The sequence below is a fragment of the Egretta garzetta genome, unplaced genomic scaffold (assembly GCF_000687185.1).
Source record: "Egretta garzetta isolate BGI_Z169 unplaced genomic scaffold, ASM68718v1 scaffold58, whole genome shotgun sequence".
Lineage (NCBI taxonomy): Eukaryota > Metazoa > Chordata > Aves > Pelecaniformes > Ardeidae > Egretta > Egretta garzetta.
Genome location: NW_009260613.1, coordinates 167474 through 194504, shown reverse-complemented (window position 1 = coordinate 194504; position 27031 = coordinate 167474). Strand labels below are relative to the sequence as shown.

The window sequence follows — 27031 nt, the reverse complement described above, 5'->3', positions numbered from 1 at the left end:
TTCCCGGGCGGCGCTGTGAGGGGGCTGGCGCGCCCCGCGGGGCAGCCGTGCGCCTTGTGCGGCAGAAAATGGTTAAACCACCCCAGCACGGATCTTGCCTTCTCTGTCGTTCTTTGCAAGCAGCAATTACCAGCAATAGGCTGGGTAGCCGACCGTCCGGCTCGCTGCGCCCATCGTTCTAACTCGTTTCTGTTTTGTTTCTTAGGCTTTAGGTAGCATCTATGAAGATAGAAACTGACTTCCTGACCGGGATTACTGAGCTGTGCCCAGAGCCTTTTCGCGAGGAGCCCTGGCACGAAGATGAGTACCATCGACTCACAGTAAGCTTCTGCTGTCTGCGGCTCTGTGCAGCTCTGTCGCATCAGGCAGCAACTCTTTGTGTGTTTGGAACTCGGATCATCACTTGTGTTTTCCCTCGGGTCCTTCTGATCCTCATATACTCGCTTTCGTATACAATGCAGATTACCAGTGCAAAGAGAGAAATTTAATGTTTGTTCACTGAGTCTTTTTAAAGGCAGAAAACATACAAAGGATTCTTTTGTTTTTCATTAGCTACTTCAGAGAGGTGATAGCAGCACTTTTCTAGAGTAGGCTGATTGGGATAACCAAATCTTCAGACTGATTGGTTTGGTGAAGAGCTGTTTGCAATGAAAGTAGTGAAATGTTTTGAGAATATTACAGGAATGATACTTTGACAGAGTTTTGTAACAAATCTCCTCTGTATTTAATGACTTTGGACAGAACAGCTTACCTTAATACAGTCTGTGGCTGAAATTCTTAACTATGTTACTCGCTAACACAAATTTTCCTGTCTTATTCAGGGATGATGAAGATACCTTTAAAATACTTATTGCTACTGATATTCATCTTGGCTATTTGGAGAAGGATCCAGTACGTGGAAATGATACATTTGTAACTTTCAATGAAATTCTGGACCATGCTCAAAAAAATGAAGTAAGTACTGCTTCTTGGAAAGTGAAGGAGTGAGACTGTGCCCAACGTGCCAGAAGCTGTTAAGCTTAGTCCTCGTGCAATCTTTAGCAATATCAAATTAAATGACTAAAGTAAACTATTTATTGCAACCAGTTCCGTTTCTGTTTTTGTAAAAGGAATACCTATTCCTTTGCGAGAGCGTTCTTATTAAATTATGACCCTGATTGCATTAACGGTGTTTTCAGATTGCCTGCACCAGTTCCAGTGGTATTTAGAGAGGGTTTGTCACTGCAAGAAGGGAAGGTAATTGGGGAGGGTGAGGGTAATGACACAAAGTCTTCAGATGACTCAGAAAGTAGAAAAAAAAGAAACTTTAAAAGTGTTGTTTCTGTTTTTAAGGATTGAATGTTTCTTAATCAAATTATTTGTAATTTTGATGAAGGTGGTTTCTTTTTTTTTCCCCCGATGCTTTTCTAAAAGCTAAATATATGCAGAAACTGCAACTAGTGCCTTTTCAAAGTAATGTGGCGATAGCTACTGATTTTTTCCCACTAGGTACCACAGCGATGAAAAGATAATGTATCTCTTCATGCCTCTCAAAGAAAATGTTCAGGAGCCAATCTGGAGACCCTTATTAAAACACTTCACTGGTATTTCTTTTTTTTCAGCACTGTCAGTTGTTTTCTCCTGTAGCTCTTCACAAAAGGGTCTTTTTGGATTTGGTTTTGTTTTAATGAATAATGTAGTTAACATTTGTTTCATGAGGAAATTAAATACCGGGTCTGCAACTACCAACTTGTTTTACCTAAAGTCCAGATACGAGGAGATATGTGGAATTCCTTAGAAGAAATAATTTAAACAACTTACTTAGAAATCTTTCAAGGTAATACAAAACGTTGTATTAAAATAATAGAGCTTTTTGTTACATGCAGGTGGACTTTGTTTTGTTAGGTGGGGACCTTTTTCATGAAAACAAACCTTCCAGAAAAACAGTACACTCTTGTTTGGAGTCTCTAAGAAAATACTGCATGGGTGATCGTCCTGTTCAGTTTGAAATTTTGAGTGATCAGGCAGTTAATTTTCATTATAGCAAGTAAGTACATTCCTATAAAATATGGTGTAAGGTTTGGTTTGCATCTTGGGTGAACGTGTTGTGATTTTTATGATTTATATCCTCCGTGACTGCAACCTTGAAGTTTTAGGCCTGTTCGTGTGCGACAGTTTACAGGATGACTTCACTTACCATCTTGTGTAATCGAAGTCCGTAAAGGAATGCACACAGTTTTGTGAGAAACTTCTGAACGTGTTGTGACATTTGATACATTTATGTAATATATCGTTTCTGTCCTGCAAGTACAATGCAAGTAAACCAATTTATATGAATTGCTGTGGTAAAAACGGCAGAGTTCTTTGTGTGTAGACAAAGGTTGCAGAGCCCAGTGCGCTGCTCTTGCACATGCCACACAACATGTACAGTTCTTTTCGTAGGATTGCTCTAAAAAAATAGGATCTTTTTGCTGCCCTGTTCCCAGTGGGAAGTGCCATTCCAGTCCAAGAGTAAGAATCTTCTAGCACTGTGTAGCTTAAGCTTATTCATAGCCACTTAGTACTCATTTGTGCTGCTGTCATGATGTATTTGTGATGACATTAATTTGAAGAGAATATTGGGAATTGCCCACAAATTTGCAGTCATAGTTTAACTTTATTTTCCCTCTTCTTGGTCAGGTTTCCATGGGTGAATTACCAGGATGAAAATCTCAACATTTCTATTCCAATTTTTAGTATTCATGGCAATCACGATGATCCCACAGGGGTAATTATTATCACAATTGTACTATACTGTTATACTGAAAAAATAATATTATAGAAATAGAGAATTGTGTAGAAATAGTTCTTGGAGAACAGGCTAGTTTTAGTCAGTTGCTCCACTCTTCACATAAGTATTTTGTGCATCTCTAGGAATTCTGTTAATTAGTGACAAGTTAAGTGTGACATTAAAAAAAAAGAGACTGGAAAGAAGTTAAGGGTTCCATATGAACTATGTTTAAATTCTTAGTTGATGTAGATTTCTGTCACTGAGAACAGAATCACTTTTCATGCCAAGAAATGGCAGCCTTTCAGAAAGTTTCTAAAACAAATTCTGTCTGTAGGGATTGAAAGCTTTTTTCTTAAAGAAGGGGAATTTTGATACTTTGGCTTGTGCATATGCAGTTTATGTGCATCTTATATTTTCAAGGAAAATTAATAATGATGAAATGCTAGTTTAAAAATCAAAAACTAAAAGCAAGCAGGAAAAGGACATTTAGAAAGCAGCAAACCACATGTGTTGAATTAATAATTTTGCATTTTATATCAAAATAGCAGTGTATCATGGAGATGAGTGTTTTAACAACAAGTTTAACTTTGGACCTACTATAAAGTAGTTAGCTTAACCAGGTAATTTTCTGTAGTAGTTTAGAGACTTTGGCTGTTTGGGGTTTTGTTTTTCTCAATGGTTTAGTTTCGTGTTGTTCAAATGAAGCAAGACTTGTAAGGAAAATGGATTTGCTTCTGTACTCATGAGTACTAAAAAAAAAAAGTTAATATATGTGGTGGGATTTTTCAACTGCAGAAGTTACTTAAGGAAAGGTACTCTCCCTTTTGAGACTGTTTCACTTAGACTTTAAATGCTGTGTTCAAGTTTTTATATTTGTTTCTTAATCTTTTCTACAGGCAGATGCACTGTGTGCATTGGATATTTTAAGCTGTGCAGGACTGTTGAATCACTTTGGACGTTCGACTTCCGTGGAGAAAATAGATATTAGTCCCATTTTATTGCGTAAGGGTAGAACAAAAATTGCTCTGTACGGCTTGGGTAAGTAAGTATTAGTCTGCCAGACTGTGGCTGAACTGTTCATGTGTTACTGAAACTCATTAGGTCTAAATTAAGTTGCAATAAGCATATAGGTCTAAGTAATGCTAAATTAAAGCATATCAATTCTGTGACAGCATCAGGTTTCTCCTCCTGCTGCCTTGTCACTGGCTGACAGGGGTTTTTTTTCTTTGCTTTTTTTTAAATTATAAAATAAATCCTTCAATAACTTAAGTTATTGCTTAAGTTAGCCATAGATAGTGTCCGTGTATCAAGTCAGGGCATCACACTTCAAATTCTCACTGTTGTGTATTAAGGTTACTTCTGCCTGCTTAGGTAAAATTTAAACACTGTACGGTCACATGCCATTTTGATTATATTCAAAAATGTGAACTGTCTGAGCAGAAACCTAATGCCTGACATGTGTGTCTGAAGTGGTTTATAAGTAACATCCATCACGGGTAACCTCAGTTTCTTTAAAGAAACTTACGAAGAGTTTTTTAAAGGTGCTCTATGGTAGGTTTTCAACTTCAGTTTGTCCCTGTCTATTTTGTCCTCTACCTTCCCCTCTACCCTCACTTCTTACTTAGAGTGGTTATGTTTGACTATTTTCTGTCTCAAGAAGTTAACTATTAAGATCTTATTTTTTCCCCTTATTTTGTGTCCAGTCATGAGTGCTTAAACACTTATTTCCAAGCAACTTTTATAGCTATAGGTTAAGTCCTAGTTGGCCATGATTTCATGTGTTTAATGAGATACTTTAAAAGCTTGCTAGGTTTTCTAAGGGTTGGTAGTGAGGGTTCTAATGCCACAATATAAAAGTTTTCAGACAGCATTTGGATTTTTAATACCCAAAATCATTACTGGGAAACACAACAACTTTCTGAAGCACGGGTGTTACTGCATGAAAATGTTGATGAGATGTTTCTTTAAGCTTGTGCCAGGATTATATACCCTCTTGACTTTCTCTGATTTAGAAAGCACTTGTTCTTATACAAAATATGTAAACTCCATGTAGGATTTTATTGAAATGTATCACAAACCCTGGGTATGAATGGTTTTGGGTTTTTTTCCTTGTTAAAAACATCAAGGAAATAATCAGTGACAGACTGTCCAGAAGTACTGCAGACTTTTTCCTGCTGTGTGGGAAAGCATAGACTTTGCAGAATTCATGGTTTACTTCTTGTTTTGTAGAGAATTTCAAAGTATGTTTGAGAACTCCATCTCTACTCAGTAGTACGTGTTTTTAGACGCCAGCTTACAACAAAATATACTTCTTACTCTGCCAACAAGAAAAACAACACCTCTTCTAATATTTTTAATTCTGCCCATAGTCTGTTGTTTTGCACAGAAAACTGGGAAGAGGTCTCAAAACAGGTGTAGTTATTGAAACTGCTTTTAGCAGTTGTTTAAAGGTAGATTTCATGTTAAAATGTCTTATTTTCAGAAGTCTATTTAGTAAAATAGCCAATTTATACTTCCATCTGTTCAAATTCATAATCACGCCTCAGATTTTTTAGGTCATGAAAATGAAGATCTGATCTTGCTACAAAGTTGTGTTCTTTACTCTCTTTTTAATAGAGTTGCTAATAAAAATGCTATAAAATAAATAATTGGTTTACCACGCAAAAATGATTTAATGTTTTGTTTTGTCCATTCCAGGAGCTATTCCAGATGAGAGGTTGTATCGTATGTTTGTCAATAAAAAAGTAACTATGCTGAGACCAAGGGAAGATGAAGATAGTTGGTTTAACTTGTTTGTGATTCATCAAAATAGGTAACAGTATTGAATGAATTATGGTGACTTTTAAACTTACCGTGTTACTTCATTGGAAAGGATTAGGTGATAAAGAAGCTGGGCTAGTTGCTGCTTCTTCTGAGTAGGCGGTTTCTTAAGATTTTCCCAAATGAAAGCAGTGTTCTATAGCTCTTCATACAGAAGAATTATAAAATAAAAGAGTTGAAATAAATGAGTTAGGAATGTTGGGAAATCTCTTCCCAAACTCTTACAGTTAGGGGCAGTGGAGGGTTTGTAGTGTCATTTGCACATAATTAAGTCTTGCCTGCTTGTTATAGCTGAAAGGGCATTAGACTCCATATTGTATTTTCTATCCTTGTTTGAACTGTAGTTTGACAAGTACCATATCTTCACTTGCCCTGCTGTACTTAACAGTTCCTCTTGAACAGAGGATAGGTAGTGTGTGTTCTTTCTGCCTACATACTTCTCCTAGCAGTGGTAGTAGGAACAGGCAGAGTTCGTTTCCAAATCCTTTCTTACAGTTTTTCCTGAATGAGAGTGCAATCCTCATGTGCAAGTAATGGTGAGGCAGGAGTAAACAAATATAGTTCAGATAACTCTTGTGTACTGATCTCTGTCCAGCAGGCTGAAAGAGCTCACTCCTCCTCCATCTCCTCTGCCTTCTGGAAAGGGGTGGGGAGTGGTGTGTTCCATGTCTGTTTAATTCAGTGGTTTTTACCCCATCATTTAAAAAAACAAACCAAAAAAAAATCCCCGAAAAGGCCATGAGGTGCTATAAAAGCATTCATATCGAAAAAACCGTAAAGTCTTACAAGCCAAGCAAGAAGAAAAGGGAGATCCAAATAAAAAGAGGGGAGCAGAAAAGAATGAGCTGTGTAAGTTGCCTATTTGTTTAACCAAACACTTTAAACAATTGCATAAGGAATAAACGTGAAGAGTACCTGATATGAAATGTACATCAGATATTTTTGCTGGAGTTTCTGTATCACTTTAAATCACACTGATTTTCTCTTCCTTCACTCTCCCCTTGCCCGCCCATGACTGTTCACATTCTAATTATTTTTCTCTTTTCTTGAACAGGAGCAAACATGGAGCTACCAACTACATTCCAGAGCAGTTTTTAGATGACTTTATTAATCTTGTTGTGTGGGGTCATGAACATGAGTGCAAAATAGCTCCATCCCAGAATGAACAGCAACGTTTCTACGTTTCTCAGCCAGGAAGTTCAGTGGTGACATCTCTGTCCCCTGGAGAAGCTGTGAAGAAGTGTGTGATCTTTTATTTTTGATCTTATTTATCCCTTGGCTTATGTTTCTACTGTGTTGTGTTTAGAAAGGAAAAATACTTTTATCAAGTATGAAAGGACTTATGTTATAGTGTGGATTAGCTTCAGTGTGTGACATAACAAATGAAGCAGATGGAATCAGCACCTAGAATAACTTTTGCTTTACTTAGGACTAAACTTAACATTAAAAGCACATGGAACTTACCTAAGAGGAGTTACACCCTGATAAACTGGAATACAAGGAACTGTGTACATGTGCTTGTGTATGGAACAAGCACAATCTAAATATAATAGAACTGAAGTTTGGCAGTCCCAACCCTGAAGTACAGATCCAAGAACTTCCTATAGCTTTTAAACTTTTGTTCCTGAAAAGTAAACATGAATTTAAAACAAATCTTTATACCATAGTTGTCTTATCTTCTATTAAGTTACCTTTCTCCTTCTAGACACATTGGTTTGCTGCATGTTAAAGGGAAAAAAATGAAAATGCAGAAGATTGCTCTAGAGACAGTGAGGACTTTCTACATGGAGGATATTGTTCTGGCTGATCATCCAGATCTTTTTAATCCTGACAATCCTAAAGTAACTCAGGCAATACAAGCATTCTGCATGGAAAAGGTAACTTGCAATGCTAACGGAATATGGATAACAGTGTATGGACAGGGAATGCCACCTGTGACTGATTTTGAGACTGGAAGATGAGAAATCTTGTGTCTTGCCCCATATTATTTGAGACGGACTTGGGCAGCGTTTCCATAGGAAGCTAATTCTGTGACATTCACTGCAGCCTTGGCTTCCAGGTTCCTTGACTGGGATGACCTACTAAAGTAGGCTGGAACCACTTTATGGGGATCCATATCATCTTTGTACAAAAACTCCCGCCCAAGCGTGGGGCAGTGTTGGATGGGCAGTTTGGAACCAGCATAGACACATCTAAACCCCGAGAGCTAGGCTGTGCAGTGTGAAATGGGAGAGGTAACTAAGCAGGTTATTAATTGCACTTGGTTCTTAGGTCTGTATGAGTCTCTTTCTGCTTTTCCCTGGAACTAGAAATTTAGCAAAGGATAATTGCTATAAAGTAAAATAGTACAAGTGATCAGTGATGTAGATACTGCTGGATTACGCTAGCTCTCAAAGAGAAGCCTTTCACTGTGACTTTTTTTCTCATTAGTTCTTACGGCTTTTGGCTGGATACTGGTACATATGTGTGTTCAGGAATGAGAGCTCATCCTATAATAATTTCTTTTTATAGTTCCCCCCTGCAGCTGGATGTATTTTAAGTTGTATTTGAAGGGTTCAGGCATCTGTAAGAGAACGAAGTGGAACTGAATTTCTAATTCTGCTTTACAGGTTGAATTGATGCTGGACAACGCGGAAAGAGAACGCTTGGGAAATCCTCGCCAGCCAGAGAAACCTCTCATAAGATTACGAGTAAGGAATTGTTCAGGTTGGATTGCTTTGCTTTGAAAGATCACCGTGAAAAGTTTCAAAGCAAATTTATGCTTTTTGTTTAAACACATAATATGTAAAATTTCTTAATGTGTACAGGAAAATATAAATCACCTTCATACCATGATTCTGTTTACCTGTGGTATAACTAGTATTCCACAGTAAAGGATGAAATTGGTCATACGTGTACTTCACTGCTGGTCTGAGTGAGAGCATCACAAGTGGCTATTTACAGAGAAGTTTTTCTTGAGTCATATTATCCTGCGTTTGTTTCTAACTTAATTTATGGAAACTTTCCTGAAGGCTAGTAAATGAAACAAGTTAGGAACAAGTTATGAGTCTGGGCTGTTATTAGCTATTCTATTAATATTATTATTAGCTATTACTATCCATCAGCTGTTCTGCATAGTATGGTACAGCATTAATTTTAGGTTGATTTACTGTTTTGCTTTAATTTTTCCAACACACCTTGATTTTTGTGCCTTCTCTATTTCTTTTTGTTTTATAGTTAAAATTTTCTTTTCCTCTCTTAGGTTGATTATGCAGGTGGCTTTGAACCATTCAGTGTCCATCGTTTTAGCCAGAAGTATGTGGATAGGGTGGCTAACCCAAAAGACATCATATACTTTTTCAGGCATCGTGAACAAAAGGAGAAAAATGGTAATTATAAAGGAAAGATCATTGGCTTGCCTTGGGTTTCAGTCTTCTTCCTTATTTTGTTACCCAGCACTTGCAAAGGCTTGGTGTCTACCATCTAATGTGTTGTAGGAGGAGTAAAGATGCATAGTCTCATTGAAGTGTTTCTGTTCTAATTTTTGAGTTTATCTAAAATTCTGATATTCAGCACAGCATCTTCTGACAGTTACTTGTAAATAATTCTTTTTTCTTTGGCCTCAGACCTTACTGAGTTGCTTATAGTAGTACATATAGCCCTATACCAGACTGAGTCACTCCATGACCTGATGATAATTACCATGAAATGCATTAAACATCTTGCTCCTGAGACTTCTCAGAATGAAGTGGTTGGTTTTGGGCACTCTGCAGGAAAAGAGACGGGTCTTGTGCTTTTTCTCTTTGTTTTTTGATTTTATTGCTGTAGTAATTAATTTGTTTATACCTAAAATAGTACTGAAGGGGATGGGCTTGAGAGATGTTTGTATATTTTAAAAAAAAAAAAGGTCCGAATGTGTGACAGCATTTTGTTTGCCCTAATTAATCATGTGTATGAGGTGCTCTTGGCTTGTCTGTTCCAGGTATGTCTCTATTCAAGCATTTGTGTAAAACAAATAATAGCTGTTACTATTGTAGCATTTCTCACTGTGCCTAGAATTTTTAATAAATGGCTAATAGATCTTGCCCAAATACTGGATTTGTAATAGTCGCTAATGAATATACAGCTTGCACAAGAACATACTCTGCTAACGAACTGTTAATATTTCACATTAGTGCATTTTAAGTACTCCAGTTCCATTGACATTTTTTACTTATACTGTCAATTTTATAAAGTTCAAAACATCATGTTTCATCAATCAAAACTGCTTTTAGTGAGTTTTTTTTAATTATGCTGTATTGATCTTGTTTTATTTTGCTTTGTTGTTTTTTTTAATAGTTGTGTAATCTCATTAACGTTTTTGGAGTACAAGACAGCTACCGCATCTATCACCCTGTTTCATCAATACATTTTAAATTTCCTGCTTAACATGCATCTCTGCTTCAGGAAGTGAATGCAAAAAGAATACCGTGGTTCTTTGCATTGCTTTATTAAATATCCTCTAATACAAGGCAGGTGGCTAATGAAGCAGTCAAAATTTTCAGTACATGTGTGCACAATGCTGTGGTTCAGTACAGGTGATGTTAAGACTTCACGACTTCAGAAGTTGTTGTTTCTTTTGTCATAGCTGCTTCTGCTTTGTGCTTACATGTGGCAGATGTCTGGAAGCAGTCTGTGGTCACTTTGTATTACTTTGTGTGGTATGTGGTAACCTCAGTTCATTATCCCTTTTGTTCTTCTGTCATTCCTATCTGGCTGCCCGAGAATGGGGGGCAGCCTTAATGAGCTATGAACATTTTCTACTTGAAATCAGCCGGCATGCTTTGGAGGAAAATTTCTTCTCTAGTAACAGAGTTCCTTATAAAAAACCTCTTGTGCTTGGATGGGTCTTCTGATTTTATTCCATTTGTGATCTTCTAGCGTTCAGGTATAATAACCTTTAGGACACAGTGTTCAATTTATAATTCCAGACATTTGATAGTTAAAAGAACACTTTGTACCTGCTAGAAGTGGAGTTGTCTTGTACAATTATTGCTTCCATTTTCCGGTGTTTCCAGACAATAGACTCTACAGTTAGAACAATAATCTTTACATATAAAGGGCACCACAATTCTTAAGAGGCCTATATTAACCTTTTCTTTTACAATAATTAAAAGCTGCGAATCTGGGTGACAAATGCCACTGTGCTTTTTTATTCTAGACAGTGATCTGAATTTTGGAAAACTGGTTAGCAGACCTGCTTCTGAGGGGATGACACTGAGGGTGGAAGACCTTGTAAAGCAGTATTTTCAGACAGCGGAGAAGGTATCTTTCTACCTTTTATGTTGGGTGTTTTGTTTTGTTCTGTTTTTTTTAAGGAATATAATATTTTTATCTTTTTTGCTTTCTTAATGGAAGTAGCGTACCCTGAAAAGACTCTGCTGTTCACCAAGAAGTGAATTTATTTCCTACATAACTGTATGTGAATTACTGTATGAAGTATATCTTTTAGGTTAACAAGTAACTGTTGTATATAGGTTTGTGCAGGGTATGTGAACACATGCTGGTTTGAGAACTTTATGATAGCTCTTCATGTGAACTTGCAGTGTCTGCCCTGTACTAAATGCGTCACGTTCTTACAGGAGGAAGATGTGAGGCAGCATGCTCCCAGTGAGAAGCTACCTTAATTTACTATAGGGTCAATGTGGGACTGTACCATTTACTATTACCAGCTGACCTGGAGTAACTTGTCACTTCATAGCATATTTGTGTCCTCAGACATAGTGCAATTCCACATTATATTTAAAGCCGAGCAGGGAGAAGGAAGAGAGCTCCCCAGTAGTTTGCTTTCTCATCACCCTTTCATTAAATTTGATTTATCTACCTTTCCCAACACCATGGCAGTAACGTCTCAGAGGGAAAGAATAATAATCAGTGAGTCAAACTCCCAAATGCTTGATCCAGATGATCAAGCATAACTTTCAGAAGCTACTTCAGAACATGTTTTATAGAAAGACATTAGAGCAAGGCCTCCTGAGGTAAAGATCCCCCAAATTATATCGTCTTGCCTAACCTTAGACACATGTTAGGTGTCAGTATTAGGATGGCATAAATTATGCCCTAGAAGGGCTGTTTGCCTTCTGAATGTTGTAGGGAGCCCAGGGTGACTAGTTCAGAAGTAGGTACTTTTTCAAATGTATGCCACCCCTAAATCCCACAGGGAGGGGGAGCAGTGTCAAAGATAGGGCACTGTATTATTCTATGAAAAACAAATTTTGCTTTTAATCTCTTTTCCTCCCTTATTTTGACCTCTAGAGGTCCCTTCCAACCCAAAACATTCTATGATTCTATTTTGCAGAATTGTCCCTTTTACACCATCTTCCCAACTTGTTTGTGTATTATTATATTAACAGCTCAGTTACTGGTCCCTGCTAAAGCAGCTCAACATCTGTGGAGACTTGAAAGAAACCATTGCCGTTCTGGGAAGGCTTGCAGTAGGGGGATAGTATCTTCTAAGTTAACACTGGTAATGAAAGAAAGAGGGGAGAAAAGCATATTGTGCCCCAAAATGATGATAGGGATCTCAAACACTGTGTTAAGATAGCTTGTGCTTCAGGCTTTGCTAGACACCTGATCTTGTCTGATTAGGGAAACAAAAGAGTCCTTGGACCCTGAGGTGGCACAGGGTTGCAGTTGGATGCTCAAAAAATGTTAGACCAAAAATGTCTAACACATACCAGACTCTGTTCAGTTCCAGTGTTGCTGGTAAGCTGAGGCCTAGGAATTAAAATCACTGCTATTTGTCTCTTTAGCAAGCTTTTTATTTTTTTCCTTTGGAAGAACGCTTAATTGCTGGAAGTCAATATGAACGCTCTGCATCAGTACAATCAGTCACTCTTTTGAGATGCTTATCTTACTCTTTTGTAAACTTACTTTATAATAGCTGTAAAATTTATTCCTCTGCACAGCATTATTTCAAGGAAGGTTTTATGCTTCCGATGTAACCCTCAAAACAGTTCCTAAAGGACACCTGGGAGGATCAAAAATCATTAATAAGCATATATAATACTTATTACTAAGAAATTATCTGTGCTGTAGTTTACAGACAAAAGAGGCTGCTATTTAAACATTACTGTCCATATGGGGCTTTCATTCTCAGAATGTCTCTTCTTACTGTATTGGGAAGGAGGGTAGAGAAGAGAATGGCTGCAAAACACCACCAGTAGCATCTACTACTTTTACTAATTAGTGCCCCTAGTAATATCTTAATGTAGAATACCTTGATGAATATCATCTCACTTGATGAACATGTGAGAACTATTGCTACTTACAGAATCGCATTTCAATAGACTTCTGCTTAATGGCTCTTAATACTTCATAATAATAATTTGCCCTGCTCTATAACTGCCATTTTTTTAATGTTAGAATTTTATGGTAAAATTAAGTAATTTAGCTCCTGTAATAATTCAGGGCCTGTGTTAAATAGCGTTTTTATGTCTTTGCAAGTTGATCTTAACTAGTTTAAACAAGGGAGGGAACTAGGGAAGAACACAGCTTACCTTCTCTCTCAGCGATACATTTCAGACTAATTGTTTTAGATATGAGTAGCACTGTAGTTTCTTTACTGTTTGTGAAACTTTTTTTCTTGTTTGAGTTTGGAAAATACTGTTAAGTAGATGTAACATGCTAATAGCAAAAGGGTAGTAACTGTATTATGATGAGTAACATGTTTGCTTATCACTCTGCTTTTCTCTGATTGAAATCTTCAATGCATGTTACTGTTTTTGGAACCAACTTAATGTAATATTTATCTGAAACAGCAGGAATATTACTTGCTTTCTTTGATGGCAGATGCTTCTTAACAAAATGTTTTCCCCAATTATTAAGAAAGCACAGCTTTCACTTCTAACCGAAAGAGGAATGGGAGAAGCAGTGCAGGAGTTTGTGGACAAAGAGGAAAAAGATGCCATAGAAGAGTTGGTGAAATTTCAACTAGAAAAAACACAAAGGTTTCTTAAGGAGCGTCGCACTGATGCAGAGGAAGAAAAAATAGATGAGGAGGTAATATTCTGTTAATGTTAATTCCTTAAGTCAAGACAGTAGAAAAAGCAGTGCTCAAACCTGGTTTAATCGATTTGCCTGTGTGTGGAGCATGTTCAACACTTGCCTCTAGTCATTTTCTGGAATTAATCAATATGGTGATGCAGTTTCAAATACATAGTTTAAGAGCTTGTATTGAAAATAGGGGTTAGGTGTGCTTATACTGATTCTCATTTTATTTGCACACACATGGACAGAAAAATTTTGTCCCTCTAATATATTTAGAACTCTCTCTCTCTCTCTCTCCTGTGGGAAAGATGGCAGATATAATCTCTTCTTAGCTTTTTCATATTGGCTTAAGGAAGAATACAAGAGCAAGGCAAGCATATAGGAAACGTACACTTCAGGTGCTCTACTAGCTTCTAACTGCTTGCAGCTCAAGGTCTCCCAGAGACAAACCTGGTTTATGTGTATCTAGTAACCCTTAATAGACTTCTCTGTCAATTTGTTGAGCTTCTGCATGAGCCCATGAATTCAGTTGTAATATTTAAGGATTGTATGACAAGTTGTTCTACAGCTTAACTGTGCACCATGTAAAGAATAATTTAGTGGGGGGGATGAAGGTTGCATTTGCCTGTTTTCTTGCTGATTGCTTTAATTCACAAGGGGTTGAAAGAGACCATAAACAATCAGTGCCCGTAGGCTCTCTGTACTGCTTTGGATTTTTTGTTTGTTTGTTTGTCTTTTGGATTAATATCTTCTTTTCTTCTCACCCATCATACCTTTTCCCATATTTGAAAAGTTGAGCTTTCTGAGTTGTACATACATTACAACGTTTATCTCTTCTCAGTATTGTTGTTTTCTATCTTGGTTCTTCATCTCTGCCCCTTCGTTCCTTAGACTCATAGAATGGTTTGGGTTGGAAGGGGCCTTAAAGATCATCTATTTCCAACAACCTGCCACAGTCAGGGACACCTTCCACTATACCAGGTTGCTCAAAGCCCTGTCCAACCTAGCCTTGAACACTTCCAGGGAGGGGGCAGCCTCAACTATTGTTGTTTTCTATCTTGGTTCTTCATCTCTGCCCCTTCGTTCCTTAGACTCATAGAATGGTTTGGGTTGGAAGGGGCCTTAAAGATCATCTATTTCCAACAACCTGCCACAGTCAGGGACACCTTCCACTATACCAGGTTGCTCAAAGCCCTGTCCAACCTAGCCTTGAACACTTCCAGGGAGGGGGCAGCCTCAACAGTGAAGACTTTCTTCCTTATATCTAATCTAAATCTACCCTCTTTCAGTTTAAAGCCATTATCCCTTGTCCTAGCACTACATGCCCTTGTAAAAAGTCCCTCTCCAGCATGCTTGTAGGCCCCCTTCAAGTACTGGAAGGCTGCTATAAGGTCTTCCTGGAGCCTTCTCTTCTCCAGGCTGAACAAGCCCAACTCTCTCAGCCTGTCTTCATAGCAGAGGTGCTCTAGCCCTCTGATCATCTTCATGGCCCTCCTCTGGACTTCCTCCAACAGGTCCATGTTCTTCTTATGCTGGGGGCCCCAGAGCTGAACGCAGAGTGGAATAGAGGGGCAGAATCATCTCCCTCGACCTGCTGGCCACCCTTCTTTTGATGCAGCCCAGGATACAGAGTTGGCTTTGTGGGCTGCAAGCGCACACTGCTGGGTCATGCTGAGCTTCTCATCAACCAACACCCCCAAGTCCTTTTCCTCTGGGCTGCTCTCAATCCATTCTCCACTCAGCCTGTATCATTACCAGGGGTTGCCTCAACCTATGTGCAGGACCTTGCACTTGGCCTTGTTGAACTTCATGAGATTCACACAGGCCCATCTCTCAAGCTTGTCCCTCTGGACGGCATCCCTTCCCTCCAGCGTGTCAACCACAGCACACAGCTTGGTGTCATCAGCAGACTTGCTGAGGGTGCATTTGATCCCACTGTCCATGTTGCAGACAGATACTAAACAGCGCTGGTCCCAATTCCAACTCCTGAAGAGTGCCATTTGTCACTGGTCTCCACTTGGACATCAAGCTGTTGACCACAACTCTTTGCATGCAACCATGCGGCCAATTCTTTATTCATCACGTGGTCCATCTGTCAAATCCATGTCTCTCCAATTTAGAGACAAGGATGTCATGTAGGACAGTGTCCAATGCTTTGCACAAGTCCAGGTAGATGACATCAGTTGCTCTTCCCTTATCCACCAACGCTGTAGCCCTGTCATAGAAGGCCACCAAATTTGGCAGGCACAATTTGCCCTTAGTGAAGCCATGTTGGCTGTCACCAATCACCTCTTTGTTTGCTGTGTGCCTTAGCATAGTTTCCAGGAGGATCTGCTCCATGATCTTGCTGGGTGCAGAGACTGACTGGGCTGTAGTTTCCCGGGTCTTCCTTTTTTCCTTTTTAGAAATGGGGGTTATGTTTCTCCTTTTCCAGTCTATGGGAACTTCACTGGACTGCCACGGCTTCTCAGCTATGATGGATAATGGCTTAGCAATTTCATCCACCAGTTCCCCCAGGACCTGCAGGTGCATCTCATCAAGTCCCATGGACTTGTGCACCTTCAGGTTCCTTAGATGGTCTCGAACCTGATCTTCTCTTATAGTAGATGGTTCTTCATTCTCCCAGTCTTTGCCTTCTTTTACTTGGGCAGTCTGGCTTGAGCACTTGCTGGTGCTCACGCTTCACTGTCGCTTATTGTCAAGTTACGCATACTCTCCTTCCACTGAACATAGTATCTCGTACTTTTCATCATGTCCCAAGCTTTTTTCCTCCCTTGTGATGTAGCTCCAGTTATTAATAGAATGTGAGATTCTTAAACTGTAGGACAGCATAAAAGGCTCTAAACAAACTGTTCAGTTATTCTTGCACTCCTCTTTGCCTCTCACATGAGCATGAATTAGTAATTCAGTGATCAAGACTTCTTACTGTGTTTTTATTATTGTGTGAAATTAACTGTTATTTAGATGGGAATTCTTTTTCTATTCAGGTGCGAAAGTTCAGGGAGAGTAGAAAAAAGAACACCGAAGAAGAGGATGAGGAAGTTCGTGAGGTAACTCCTTTGAATTTTGAACATAGGCTGAAGAATGGAATGGTGACTTCTGCATATGAATGAAGTCACCTAGCAATACTTGTCCTTGACAAAAAGTGCCTGTCTGCCTAGGGAAGATTAGTAAGTCCTTTTTAAATCTTCCTTGGTATAATATGTGCCTAAGCTGCTGCTTGATTTGGCTTTTGAGATCTCTTTTCTTGTGCAAATTTGTGAACCTGAATGTTCAGTCGTTCATGCTTTAAACTGAGGTTAGACTGAGCAGGTGACCTTCAGAGATCTGTCAGCTTAAACTATTTGTGATCCAGTCACCAGTGGATGTGTGGATGGGCTGTACTGAGTGATACTACTGGAACAAGTTGGTATAATTGGTAAACCTTTAAGTACGATTATCCTCACTGGCAATCTTAGAGTCTTAGACTTCCCAGAGATTCTAGATTGCATATGTCTTTCCAAAGAGAATTGTCAACCATTGGCAGCATTGGTGCTCCTTTGTCTTTGCAAGCTATGTGGGACTGGAATGAAATTGGGAGGAAAAGGACACCTGGGGTGAGATTCAGTTCTCTTAATCTGGGATATTTTCACACTACCTAGTTGTCTTAAGCACCCGCTGTCATCAATGCAGATCAACTCAATGGAGCCCAGAGGGTGCTTCCTCAGAGCGGATGTACACAGCTGACACAGGACAACCTGAACTCTTCACCAAACTCCACTGACAATGTATCATATTAACTAGCTCCATTCTGTTATCAGAGCTTAGCTAATTACTTTGTAGGTACACATCTAAATTAAGCAGACTAGATACTGTCCCTGCTTTTTGACAGACTTCCTTGCCTTCCATAACGCTGTGGATTTGGGTCTTCTAAGCCTCAGTGGTTTAGAGCTATATATCACAACTAGGGTTTAACACTAGTGCACTTAATAATTTAAGATTCTTTTTCCTATGGCACTTATTGTTCCTTTTCAGGCAATAACCAGGGCTAGAGCCCACAGATCTGAGGATGCAATTCTTGTCGCAGCCTCCAGTGATGAAGAACTCATAGATACGGGGCTGAGAGGCACTGGTGATTCAGATGACGGTCTTCCTGCAACACTGAGCCGAGGAAGGGGTCGGGCAAGAGGTAGGGCAAGGGGTGCAAGAGGACAAAATTCAACAGCAAGAGGTTCATCTCAAAGGGGAAGAGGTAAGAAAACCTTCACATTTTTTTTACTGTAGTTACTGACTTCTTTTTTGTTTAAAAGCCAACTCTTTTCTGATGCTTCCATCAAGTGGAAATTTGTTGCTTAAGGACTCCTGCTAGAAAAAAAAATTACTCAGAAATATTTTTGGTATCATATTACATACAGTTGATTGCCTTACAAGGCTTAAGTTGTGACTTTTTCACAGGGTGATTAAAAGAAAAATATCTTGCTTCTCAGCTATGGAAATACAGTTGACTCTTAAAAGATGCATTATTGGGAAGGTCTGTGCAATGAAGTGCATGGATAAACCTTTGTTACTGCTAAAGGTAATGCATTTGATCAGTATATAGAGGAGGTAGAGATTATCTTAATGCGATTTACAAGAGACTTCATTATTTCTAGTGACTGAGAAAATGGAGAGTGTTTCCTAAGCAAAATGAATTACATAGCTCCTTGGCTATGTGTGATTGCGCGCATTACAGTAATAGCAGTACTTCCAATGCATATAAATACATATATAAGTAAAAAAAGAAAAGGTGGGGTCTTGCAGTAATATACTCCTTCGAGTTGTCTCAGTAATATGCCCAAGGTCTAGGAGCAGGATGAGTTGAAACAAAGGCAGTTGTGTTAGGACTGGCTTGTGCCTTTAAACTAGTTTTGTGAGCACGTGCTCCAACACTGCTGTGATCCCGTCGGAGCAAGGGCATGTGTGCTAGGAGGCTGTGTCTGTGGAGCTTTGAACGCTTGACCCAGAGCAGTTCTTCTCCGCATAAGGAGCATATATGCGTGTAAGGCTTTGATTCATGGAAGAAAGTGAAGGAGTAAAGAGGAATTGAGGTTTCTAAGTGACTTCCTATTCAGTAATGATAGACTAAAGGGGGGAAAAAAGTAACCACTGAACAGATTTGCATATTGTTTATTATCCCTACAGGGAGCACTAGCCAAGGGTCAGCTACTAGCAGCAGAACCTACAAGCCTGTATCTGTGCCTGCCAAGAGTACGTCTATCATCGATGGTAGGCCTTCAATCTGTCCATTACTCTAATCTGCTCTCTCAAATTGTAATGGAGGTGTTTATTTAATGATGAAGTGCCTTAACTGCCTTTATTTCTATTAGTCCAATTCAGCTGTGAGAGATTCTTTTAGTTCTGATGAAATAGAATAACAAACAGTGATGAGAGAAAGAAAAATGGAGGGGGGGGAAAAAAGAATAGTGATGTTCCACTGTCATGGAGTAAAATGAAATGTGTCGGGAACTTCTGACTAGAACTGGAAATAGGGAACATCTTACTATATGCAGTTCCTTAAGGAATAGGCATACAGGATGTGACTTAATAACACCTGTTTTATGCAGAATATTCCTCAGCGGATAAAAAGATTAAAGGTGACTGATGTTTACAAGTCAGTAAGCTTTAATGCAAAGCCACTTGGTGTTACCTTGTTGCAAGTTTCAGAAATTCCAGTTTTTACCAGGGAAGAGAAACTTCTCTGTGATTTAAGCCGCATATGTGAGAGTAGCCCTTCCTTGCTGCAGAGGACAGTCTCTGAGGAGACAGCATAGGTAATCTGAGCATTAAAGAAAAAGATAATGATCACAAACCTATAAATGAATCCCACAAAAAATACCCAAAGGTAGAGTGAGCTTTAAATTAATCAACAAATCACCTAAATTTTAAATTGGTCAGCAAATGACCTAATATACTGCAGAGAAATAAATTTTAGCAGTTGTGTTGATGTCTAAACTGTTAGACATAAAGGAATATCAATTATGGTAATATTTCTCTCTTCCTCTTAACCAAAGTTACTGAAGGTTTTTCAGCCAGACTACTAGGAAGCACCTGCTGCTGCACAGAGGGTTAGATCCCTGGGCAAAGGCTTAACTGATGTTTTGGTTGGTGTTTTGGGGGGTTTTGCTTGCTTGTTTTACAGGGTATTTTGCAGAGGAAATGCATGCTAAGCGGGTCTTAAATAAAAAGAATGATAAAATGTTTGCATTTTATTGTGTGAGCACTTTAAAAATATTACATTTGTTTTATTCTAGCCTTTAGGTCTTTGAAACCACAGCCCTCCTTGAATTCATCTAAATCTTACTTTGAGGTAAGAAGCATCTTGCATGAGTGAAGTTGCACTGCTTTTTGCTGTCTTCTGATTTGAAAAATAAATATATGGTCAAAAAAACATTAGCCTAAACCAGCAGATGTTCCCAAGCTATCAGTTCCAGCAGTAAGTTTCTGCAAGTTCTTTTGTAGGCCTTTTGTACCCTTTTTTGTATGGGATTTGTCTGAGAAAAACAAGACCATGTTTTATTTGTGACTGTAGTCTAAGATACAGAGTGTATATACATGAGTATTTTGGGGGGTTCTGCAAGATCTGAAGAGCAAAACTTGTGCTGTATTTATTGGACAGTTCTAGCTTGGAGCCCTGTCAAGTGTATATTACAAGGAAGTAGGTATATTGGAAAAAAATGTGAAGGTTCTATGCTATAGTACTGTAGTATTATGCAATAACAATATATGCAGTAAGAATATATTCTGTGAAAAAGCTTTATAAATTATATAATTTTTTCAGGATATTATAGATGATGACTCTGATCTAGAAGACATTTCTATTGTTCCTTCTTCCAAAGCAAAGCAAAGGTCGGTATGTTTACTTCATGAATGCTACCATGACTGCCTTATTTCTGACTGGCAATCAGCAGAGTCCAGGGATCTGATCCACTACCTGAAAAAACAGATTTTTAAGAAAGTCGTAACACTGCTGGGAGAATTCATATAAATTATTACCTACTGATGTGGATGATCTTTCTGTAACAATAAATTGGTCTACTGATTGAGATAAGCTAGGTCAGAGCTTTAGAATTAATGTCATTTTGAGAATGTGAATAGTTCTGCTTATTGCTATTTCTGTCCATTCTTAATCTCTGTGTTGCTGGTCCAAATCTAAGTTGAAGGGGAAGTTACTGGAATGTGTGGTAATTGAGAACACATTTTTTCTTTGTGTGTTTCAAGGTTGTCAACTACATCTTCACTTAGTAAAAGAGGTTCACAAAGCCAAACACCTAGAGGAGTTGATTTTGAGTCAGATGAGGTATGGTATATAGTGGTCTTTTTTTCTTTTATTTCGTGTAAGTTTCTATAGCTTACAGTTTTACAGCTACCTGAACAAAGCATTTCAGAGTAAAATTGGTTTGGGTTTTTTTCATTAACAGGGCTAGATTATTGCACAAGCTTTACTTAGAATATATATGTAATCATCAAAAATAAGGCTAGAAGGGACCTCAGGAAATTATCCAGTCCTTTTTCCCTTCAATTCTTAATCAATTAATTGTCATTCCTGAAACATTTGGAATAGGTTATTTTGTCTGGGGAAGAAAGTAATCATAAACTCTTCCTAGTGCTTGGCTATGCCCACAAAACTGTTGAGGTACTTCATTCTTCTAAAAAGGAAGAATTATATTATTTTGCATTTTAAAATGGCTATTTTCCAGACCTCTTTATTGTTTTATTGTTGCAAATTATGTAAATACACTTAAAAAAAAATGAAAACGCTATCTTCGAGTTTAAGATGTTCTTGCAGTATATATTTGAATGGCTGGGAAGTGGTTTATTACATAAATAAACAAGTAGATCTTTATTCACAGTTCTGCACTGTATAGAATACACGTTACGCTTTCAGCCACTGTGCAATTTGTTTTCACAGGCTAGCGGGCGGTCATGTATTGTCAGGATCCTAGCCTTAACAATGTCAGATGTTGGCCACTTCAGAGAAAATGTTACAGTCTTGTCCCTCTTCTCCACTATGCTGTCTTTTCTTCTTCCACCTGAAACACAAAACTACATTTGCTTGAGCAGGCAAAAAGAAACAGTGTTTTTGATTCATGCAAATCTCAGTAAATTATGATGTGTGCTATGTATATGGGCATAACTTCACTGAGATATGTGCTGCTCATAATGCCCATTTTCCTAGGTCACACCTGAAATACAGATTGTTCCTGATTTCAGAGTAGCTGTTCTGATCATACTGACGTAAACTCAGTTTCTGTTCTCTGCTCATTTGTGATCTGGACTTTGAAATCAATGGATAAGCTCTTTCATACCAATACCAGACCTGTCAGAAAACTTGAAATAATGTGACCAGGCTTTCTCATTTAATCTAAAGTTGACTTTGCTTTTTATGACTCAGAATGCATGCTAGTTCTAATAATGCCTACCTGTTTACAACTTGCAGGATGAATTTGATCCATTCAAAAGCACTGCAACGTCAAGAAGAACGAAGTGATTTCTGGCTCACTGTACAAGAGAGACCGTGAAAGTTAGTGGAGAAAGTGGAAAACAGTTTACAAGGCGTTCTATATATGACATTTCTCTGTAAATGATGGCTTGCCTTTAGTTTTCACTTCTATGAAATGTTTTTGGGTTGGGATTTTTTTTTTCAGTGGTGACAAATTTGGTATAATTTGGGCATTGCATTGCTTGATGCATTAGATTAGAGTGTCTTAATATTCTGAAGTACTGCCTGAAACTGCAAGTTCTTTCTAAAACTTCTAAAAGCCTGTTTTCTTTCTGGTTGATAACGTAAATGACACTCATATATTTTATAAAAAAACTCCATTTCTTGGTCTTGAATTTTGCAGAGGTGTAAATTTATAGTAGTATGCAAGCATGGATATGGGTATGGACTCGGTACTTATTTTCAATTTTCTACAGATACAGTTGAAAACTCCGAAGAGTAATAGTTTGACCCAAAAATGATTTTCAGTATTGAAGCTGGAAAATGTTCTAATACTTTCAACTCTACTAGAAGAACTAAACCCACTCTTGCACTGTTACTAAACGTCATAGTATACAGCAATGCTGCTCTGTAATTCAAGAAGTGCCAAAAACTTCAGATTGAATTGCGTTGTCAGCTTTTACCCTGTGAGAAAGACGTAAGGGCTAGAGCCTTACAGCTTCACAAGGTCGCTGCTTGAAGAGTAAAGCAATTGAGCCAGTAATGGGCAGGACATTGCCTCTTACCTTTTCCTTAGTGGACATTTTTCAGGTATCTGTTTCTTCAGTCCACTGGTTCAGTAACCCTCCTAAAATGTCATCGCTATTTTCCAAATATTCTCCAAATGAGGATTTTAAAATACAGTGTTGTATGCACAGTGGGGGAACCACTGCTTCTGTTGAAGGAGCCAAGACCTAGACCTATTCCTCCTCCTCGCTTTCCCCCTCTGTACGGCCTGCTCCCCAAAAATCGCTGTTGGCCATTGGAGCTAATCAAGGAAAAGGCCAGAAGAGTCCATCAGCTAACGCCCCAGCGTGTTGGAGAAGAATATGCTGAGTAGCTGCAGCCGTGCCTTTGCATTTTTACTTTCTCCTTCAAAGAGATGGGAGTGGGCAGTTGTGTTTCTCTGGCTCTCGCTGAACATGACTGTTGCTACTTTGCCTGCATATATGCTGTAGCAGGGAACCTAAATAAGCCTTGAGCTTCCTGAAGACATCCGTAAAAATGATTGAGACCTGCAGATTTCTAGTGTAGAGCTTAGTAGCAACTTACAAAGCACTGCGCTCACTTAAGGTATCAGCAAATAATTTGGTAGTCTGGCTCTTTCCTTTCATTAAAGGCTGTCAAAGCTATAGTATTACCTATGCAATTAGAAAGCTGCTGTAAATACCCTTCAAGATGAGGGTTTAGATATTTTTCTTTTTTTAAATAAACTATTTCTGTTAAGTAAATCGTGAATGTTAGTTGTATGGACTACATTAAATCTGAGGGACTGAAATTTTCAAAACACTTTGCCGCTTTATGTCACTATCCGCAGGTGGTGGGTCTGGCTGGGGTGGAGTTACCTTTCCCTGGGCTCCACGTTTGTAGCTACCAAGGTGCTGATCCCTCGCCAGCCTTGCGGCTGCTGCGGAGCAGCTGATGCCGCACCAGTGCCCCCGCAAAGGCCAGGGAGGGGACACAGCCAGGACAGCTGACCCCGACTGGCCACAGCTATTCCCTGCTGTGTGATATGCTCAGCAATAAAAGCTGAAGGCGAGGAGGAGGCAAGGGGACTGCATTTGTTATTCAGGCATTTGTCTTCCAAAGCAACCTCTACACTATGAGGTGGCTGGGTGTTGCCTGCTGATGGGACGTAAAGAATCAATCTTTTTTTGCTTTGCTTTCACACAAGACCTTTGCTTTTTTCCATTATCTTGATCCGTGGGTTTTGCATCTTGTTTTCTCCTCCTGTCCTGCTAAGGATGGGGAGCGAGCGGCTTGGTGGGCAGCTGGCAACCCACCACACCCAATTAAACCTGTTTTGTTATGACTTAAATTGTCAGGTTTATTGTTTCACTAAGGTCTTAATGGGACTCTATCATTTAATGTTGCAGGCCCATCCTAGGCAAAGATTTTAGCAAAGTATGCAGGATTAATGGGAATTCTATCAAAGGCTCTTTCTACCTTTTTCACATTTTTTTTTCAGTCAGCTATCAAATTCACAGCGGCTTTGTGTATAGTGTTAAACTGCAGCGGTTCTTGGATTGTCTTCTATAGAAGCTGAACATGGCATCCTTCACTTCAGGGGCTTCTAATCGTTGCTGTGATTTGTTATACAGGGGGGTAGGATGCTCAGAAAATCACCATTACTTCTCAGAGATCAGACTGGATAGGTTTTGAAAAGTCACTTCTTGTGTAACTTCTCATCCACCTGCCCCAGGAGAGCTCAAAAATTCAGCAAAGCCACAATAGTGAAAGATTGTTCCCAGGGATGTGCACTCTGCTGTGTATTTAAAAAGAAAAAAAAGACATTATTTATTTTTCTGAATGCTTCCAAATGGCATTTTTTAGTGTGTCTGGGTAATTTTTTTTTATATTCCTTTTTTTCCACCAGGCCTGTTTTCTAATTTATTACAATTTTGTTGACTGCTATTGCATAGATGTTTTTTAATGACTTTTTTTTTTGATTACCTGAATTCATGAGCTGTACAGCTGTATTTCAAACATTTTCTAAATACTTTTCACTTTATAAATTACATCATTTCACAGATACCTTTTACAAAACCAAGACACAACGTACCAAACCCTGACATTCCTGTGCGGGTGCTTCCTTTCCTGTCGGTGAGTGCTGGGGATGGTGGAGCAAGGGTGAAGTCGGCGGGAACAGGCAGCGGGCAGACAAATCTACTACAGCTTGTTCTCTGGTCACAACCACGCGTAGGTGAGAGGTTCATACCGGGGTGTGTTTAAGTACAAATTGAACTGGAAGGGTGATGTGAGGCAGAGAAGGGCACACAGGTGACACAGGGAGCTTCCACTGGGCTTGTTCTGAGACTCTTTATGGGTATTTTGGGTGGGCCTGCCCAGTGTGTGCTGGGACCTCTCTTTTGGGTCACAAGACCCAAACAACCCCATGCAATGCTACAGGCTTAGGGAAGAGTGACCAGGTGTTCCACCTGGTGGATGAGGGAAAGGCTGTGGATGTTCTCTACCTGGACTTCAGCAAAGCCTTTGACACTGTCTCCCACAGCATTCTCCTAAAGAAGCTGGCAGCTCATGGCTTAGACAGGGGTACTCTTCACTGGGTAAAAAACTGGCTGGATGACCAGGCCCAGAGAGTTGTGGTCAAAGGGGTTAAATCCAGTTGGCGGCTGGTCACAAGCGGTGTTCCCCAGGGCTCAGTTCTGGGGCCAGTCTTGTTTAATAGCTTTTTCCAACCTAAACGATTCTATGATTCTAAGACACTGAGTCCAGCTTGGAGGAGCGTGGGCTTGGGCTACGTGGGAGGAGATTCCCATCTTTCCCCCCGCAGCCTAGTGGAGGAGGTAAGGAGAAGGCTGCCTGGAAGCACCTGGTCTCCTAAGGCAGTGGGGGCTCTGGCTACACAGGCAAGGGTACCCTGGTAGAGTTGAAGAATTAGGTCAAGGGGGGTAAAAAGACAAAACTGATCATTTTTGCTGTATGGATTATGGTACAGGGGAACAGAATCTGGTAGATGTGGAAGAAGAACTGGAGCTGAGCATCAGAAGAGAGAATACCCTTACGCATTGGCCAGCAGCACTGAAAAGGAGAGGGACTTGGGAGCTGCTGGAGCAGCCCAGCAAGAAGGGGGACATGCACCACCAACCACTCCATTCTCACCTCAGACCCACAGCAGAACGCTGCCCTGTCCCCCGTTCTGCCATTTCCCTGGCCTTTGTGTTACATTGTGAGACTCTGTGTGTTTTCCTGGCAGCGTCAGCTTGGGGGCATCCTCACTGGCCAAGCGCTTCTGAGCTGGGCGCAGATTCCTTCTCTCTGAATGGTCACAGGTGTCTGCCACCTTAGCAGCTCCAGCAGGTTCGCTGGAAAGCTTCCTCTGAGACAGGCAAACTGCCAAAAGAGCTCAAGCTGGACAATTCTGAGGAAGAAATAGAGGCTGGCAGCAGCTTGCAGATGAGCGCTGTGGGCTGGCCGTGCCGCCTGTCCTGCTGTGTTCCACTCCTGAGCAGCGGTGAGGAGAAAGCGGCCTGAGTGGTTCGCAGGGGGACTCACAAGCATCTTCTGGAAGTGTTATTGTCACCAATGAGCAGCCAACTTATAAGCTAAGCTTTTCAGATAATGGTCTTTTAATTGATGGCTAACTAAAGCATTTTATGTACCAAGCCTGCTCTGACCGGGGTTAGTGGACACCACCCGAGCAGATCTGTCCCCAGCAGAGGGGCAGCACCTCACATGTGCACTCGTGGAGGGATTTGTGGATCTTGTCATGTGTGCTGTGTAGGACTTGTGGCTCTTGGTCTCCTGATACTGATTTTAGATTTCCTTCTGTGTTTTTGGGGAGAAGGCCCAGGGAACACACATGCTGCTGTCTCATCAGTGCTTGGGTCCAGCGTATGGCCACCTGTTGCTTTGGATACTGGACTCACGGGGTTGGGACATCCCCTTCTGTCACCTGTACCATATAATCACCTCTTTGTAACAACCTCTGTATTTCTACAAACCCTGGAAAGCACAGTTCCACATAAAACTGTTTATCCCCTAGGCCAAGAGGAAATTCCTGCCAAGGGAAAGCTTAAGTACTTCTCTGTCTCTCTGAGGGAAAAAAAGCTTTTGGAAAAATATTGCAAATATAGTAAGCTGGCTCGTTAGTCACAGTTCATCTGTTACCCCCCTGTTCTATGCTAATTATTGTGTCATGCTGTGAAATAGAATCGTAGAATCGTTTAGGTTGGAAAAGACCTTTAAGACCATCAAGTCCAACTGTTAACCTAACC

The 27031-nt window shown here is 39.7% G+C and overlaps 1 protein-coding gene across 9 annotated transcripts; it reads left to right on the top strand.

The window, feature by feature from the left end:
• The first annotated feature begins 6 nt into the window (after positions 1 to 6).
• MRE11 (MRE11 homolog, double strand break repair nuclease) lies at positions 7 to 27030 on the top strand. Of its 9 annotated transcripts, none has more exons than XR_004842784.1 (21): positions 7 to 320; positions 822 to 954; positions 1866 to 2026; positions 2659 to 2746; positions 3646 to 3787; positions 5447 to 5561; positions 6624 to 6809; positions 7275 to 7446; positions 8179 to 8259; positions 8811 to 8937; positions 10749 to 10852; positions 13415 to 13588; positions 16564 to 16626; positions 17591 to 17807; positions 18737 to 18820; positions 19846 to 19901; positions 20373 to 20440; positions 20813 to 20891; positions 22032 to 22115; positions 24825 to 24996; positions 25753 to 27030. XR_004842784.1 is itself a non-coding variant. In XM_035900457.1 (20 exons), the coding sequence occupies exons 1-19, from the start codon at positions 301 to 303 to the stop codon at positions 22080 to 22082; spliced, it is 2121 nt and encodes a 706-aa protein (XP_035756350.1). In that variant the 5' UTR covers positions 7 to 300; the 3' UTR covers positions 22083 to 22115; positions 22511 to 24774. The 9 variants fall into 9 exon arrangements, 7 of the variants coding, with proteins under 7 accessions (XP_035756350.1, XP_035756349.1, XP_035756351.1 ...); XR_004842783.1 differs by having other exon boundaries at positions 22032 to 23366; XM_035900457.1 differs by lacking the exons at positions 24825 to 24996; positions 25753 to 27030 and adding an exon at positions 22511 to 24774.
• Position 27031: the final 1 nt, after the last annotated feature.

Coding starts and splice junctions, on each gene's coding strand:
- MRE11 (XM_035900457.1), top strand. CDS start 301: ATGAGTACCATCGACTCACA. Junction 7,447..8,178: donor AAGCATTCTGCATGGAAAAG/GTAACTTGCAAT, acceptor TCTGCTTTACAG/GTTGAATTGATGCTGGACAA. Junction 20,441..20,812: donor TCTTCCAAAGCAAAGCAAAG/GTCGGTATGTTT, acceptor GTGTGTTTCAAG/GTTGTCAACTACATCTTCAC.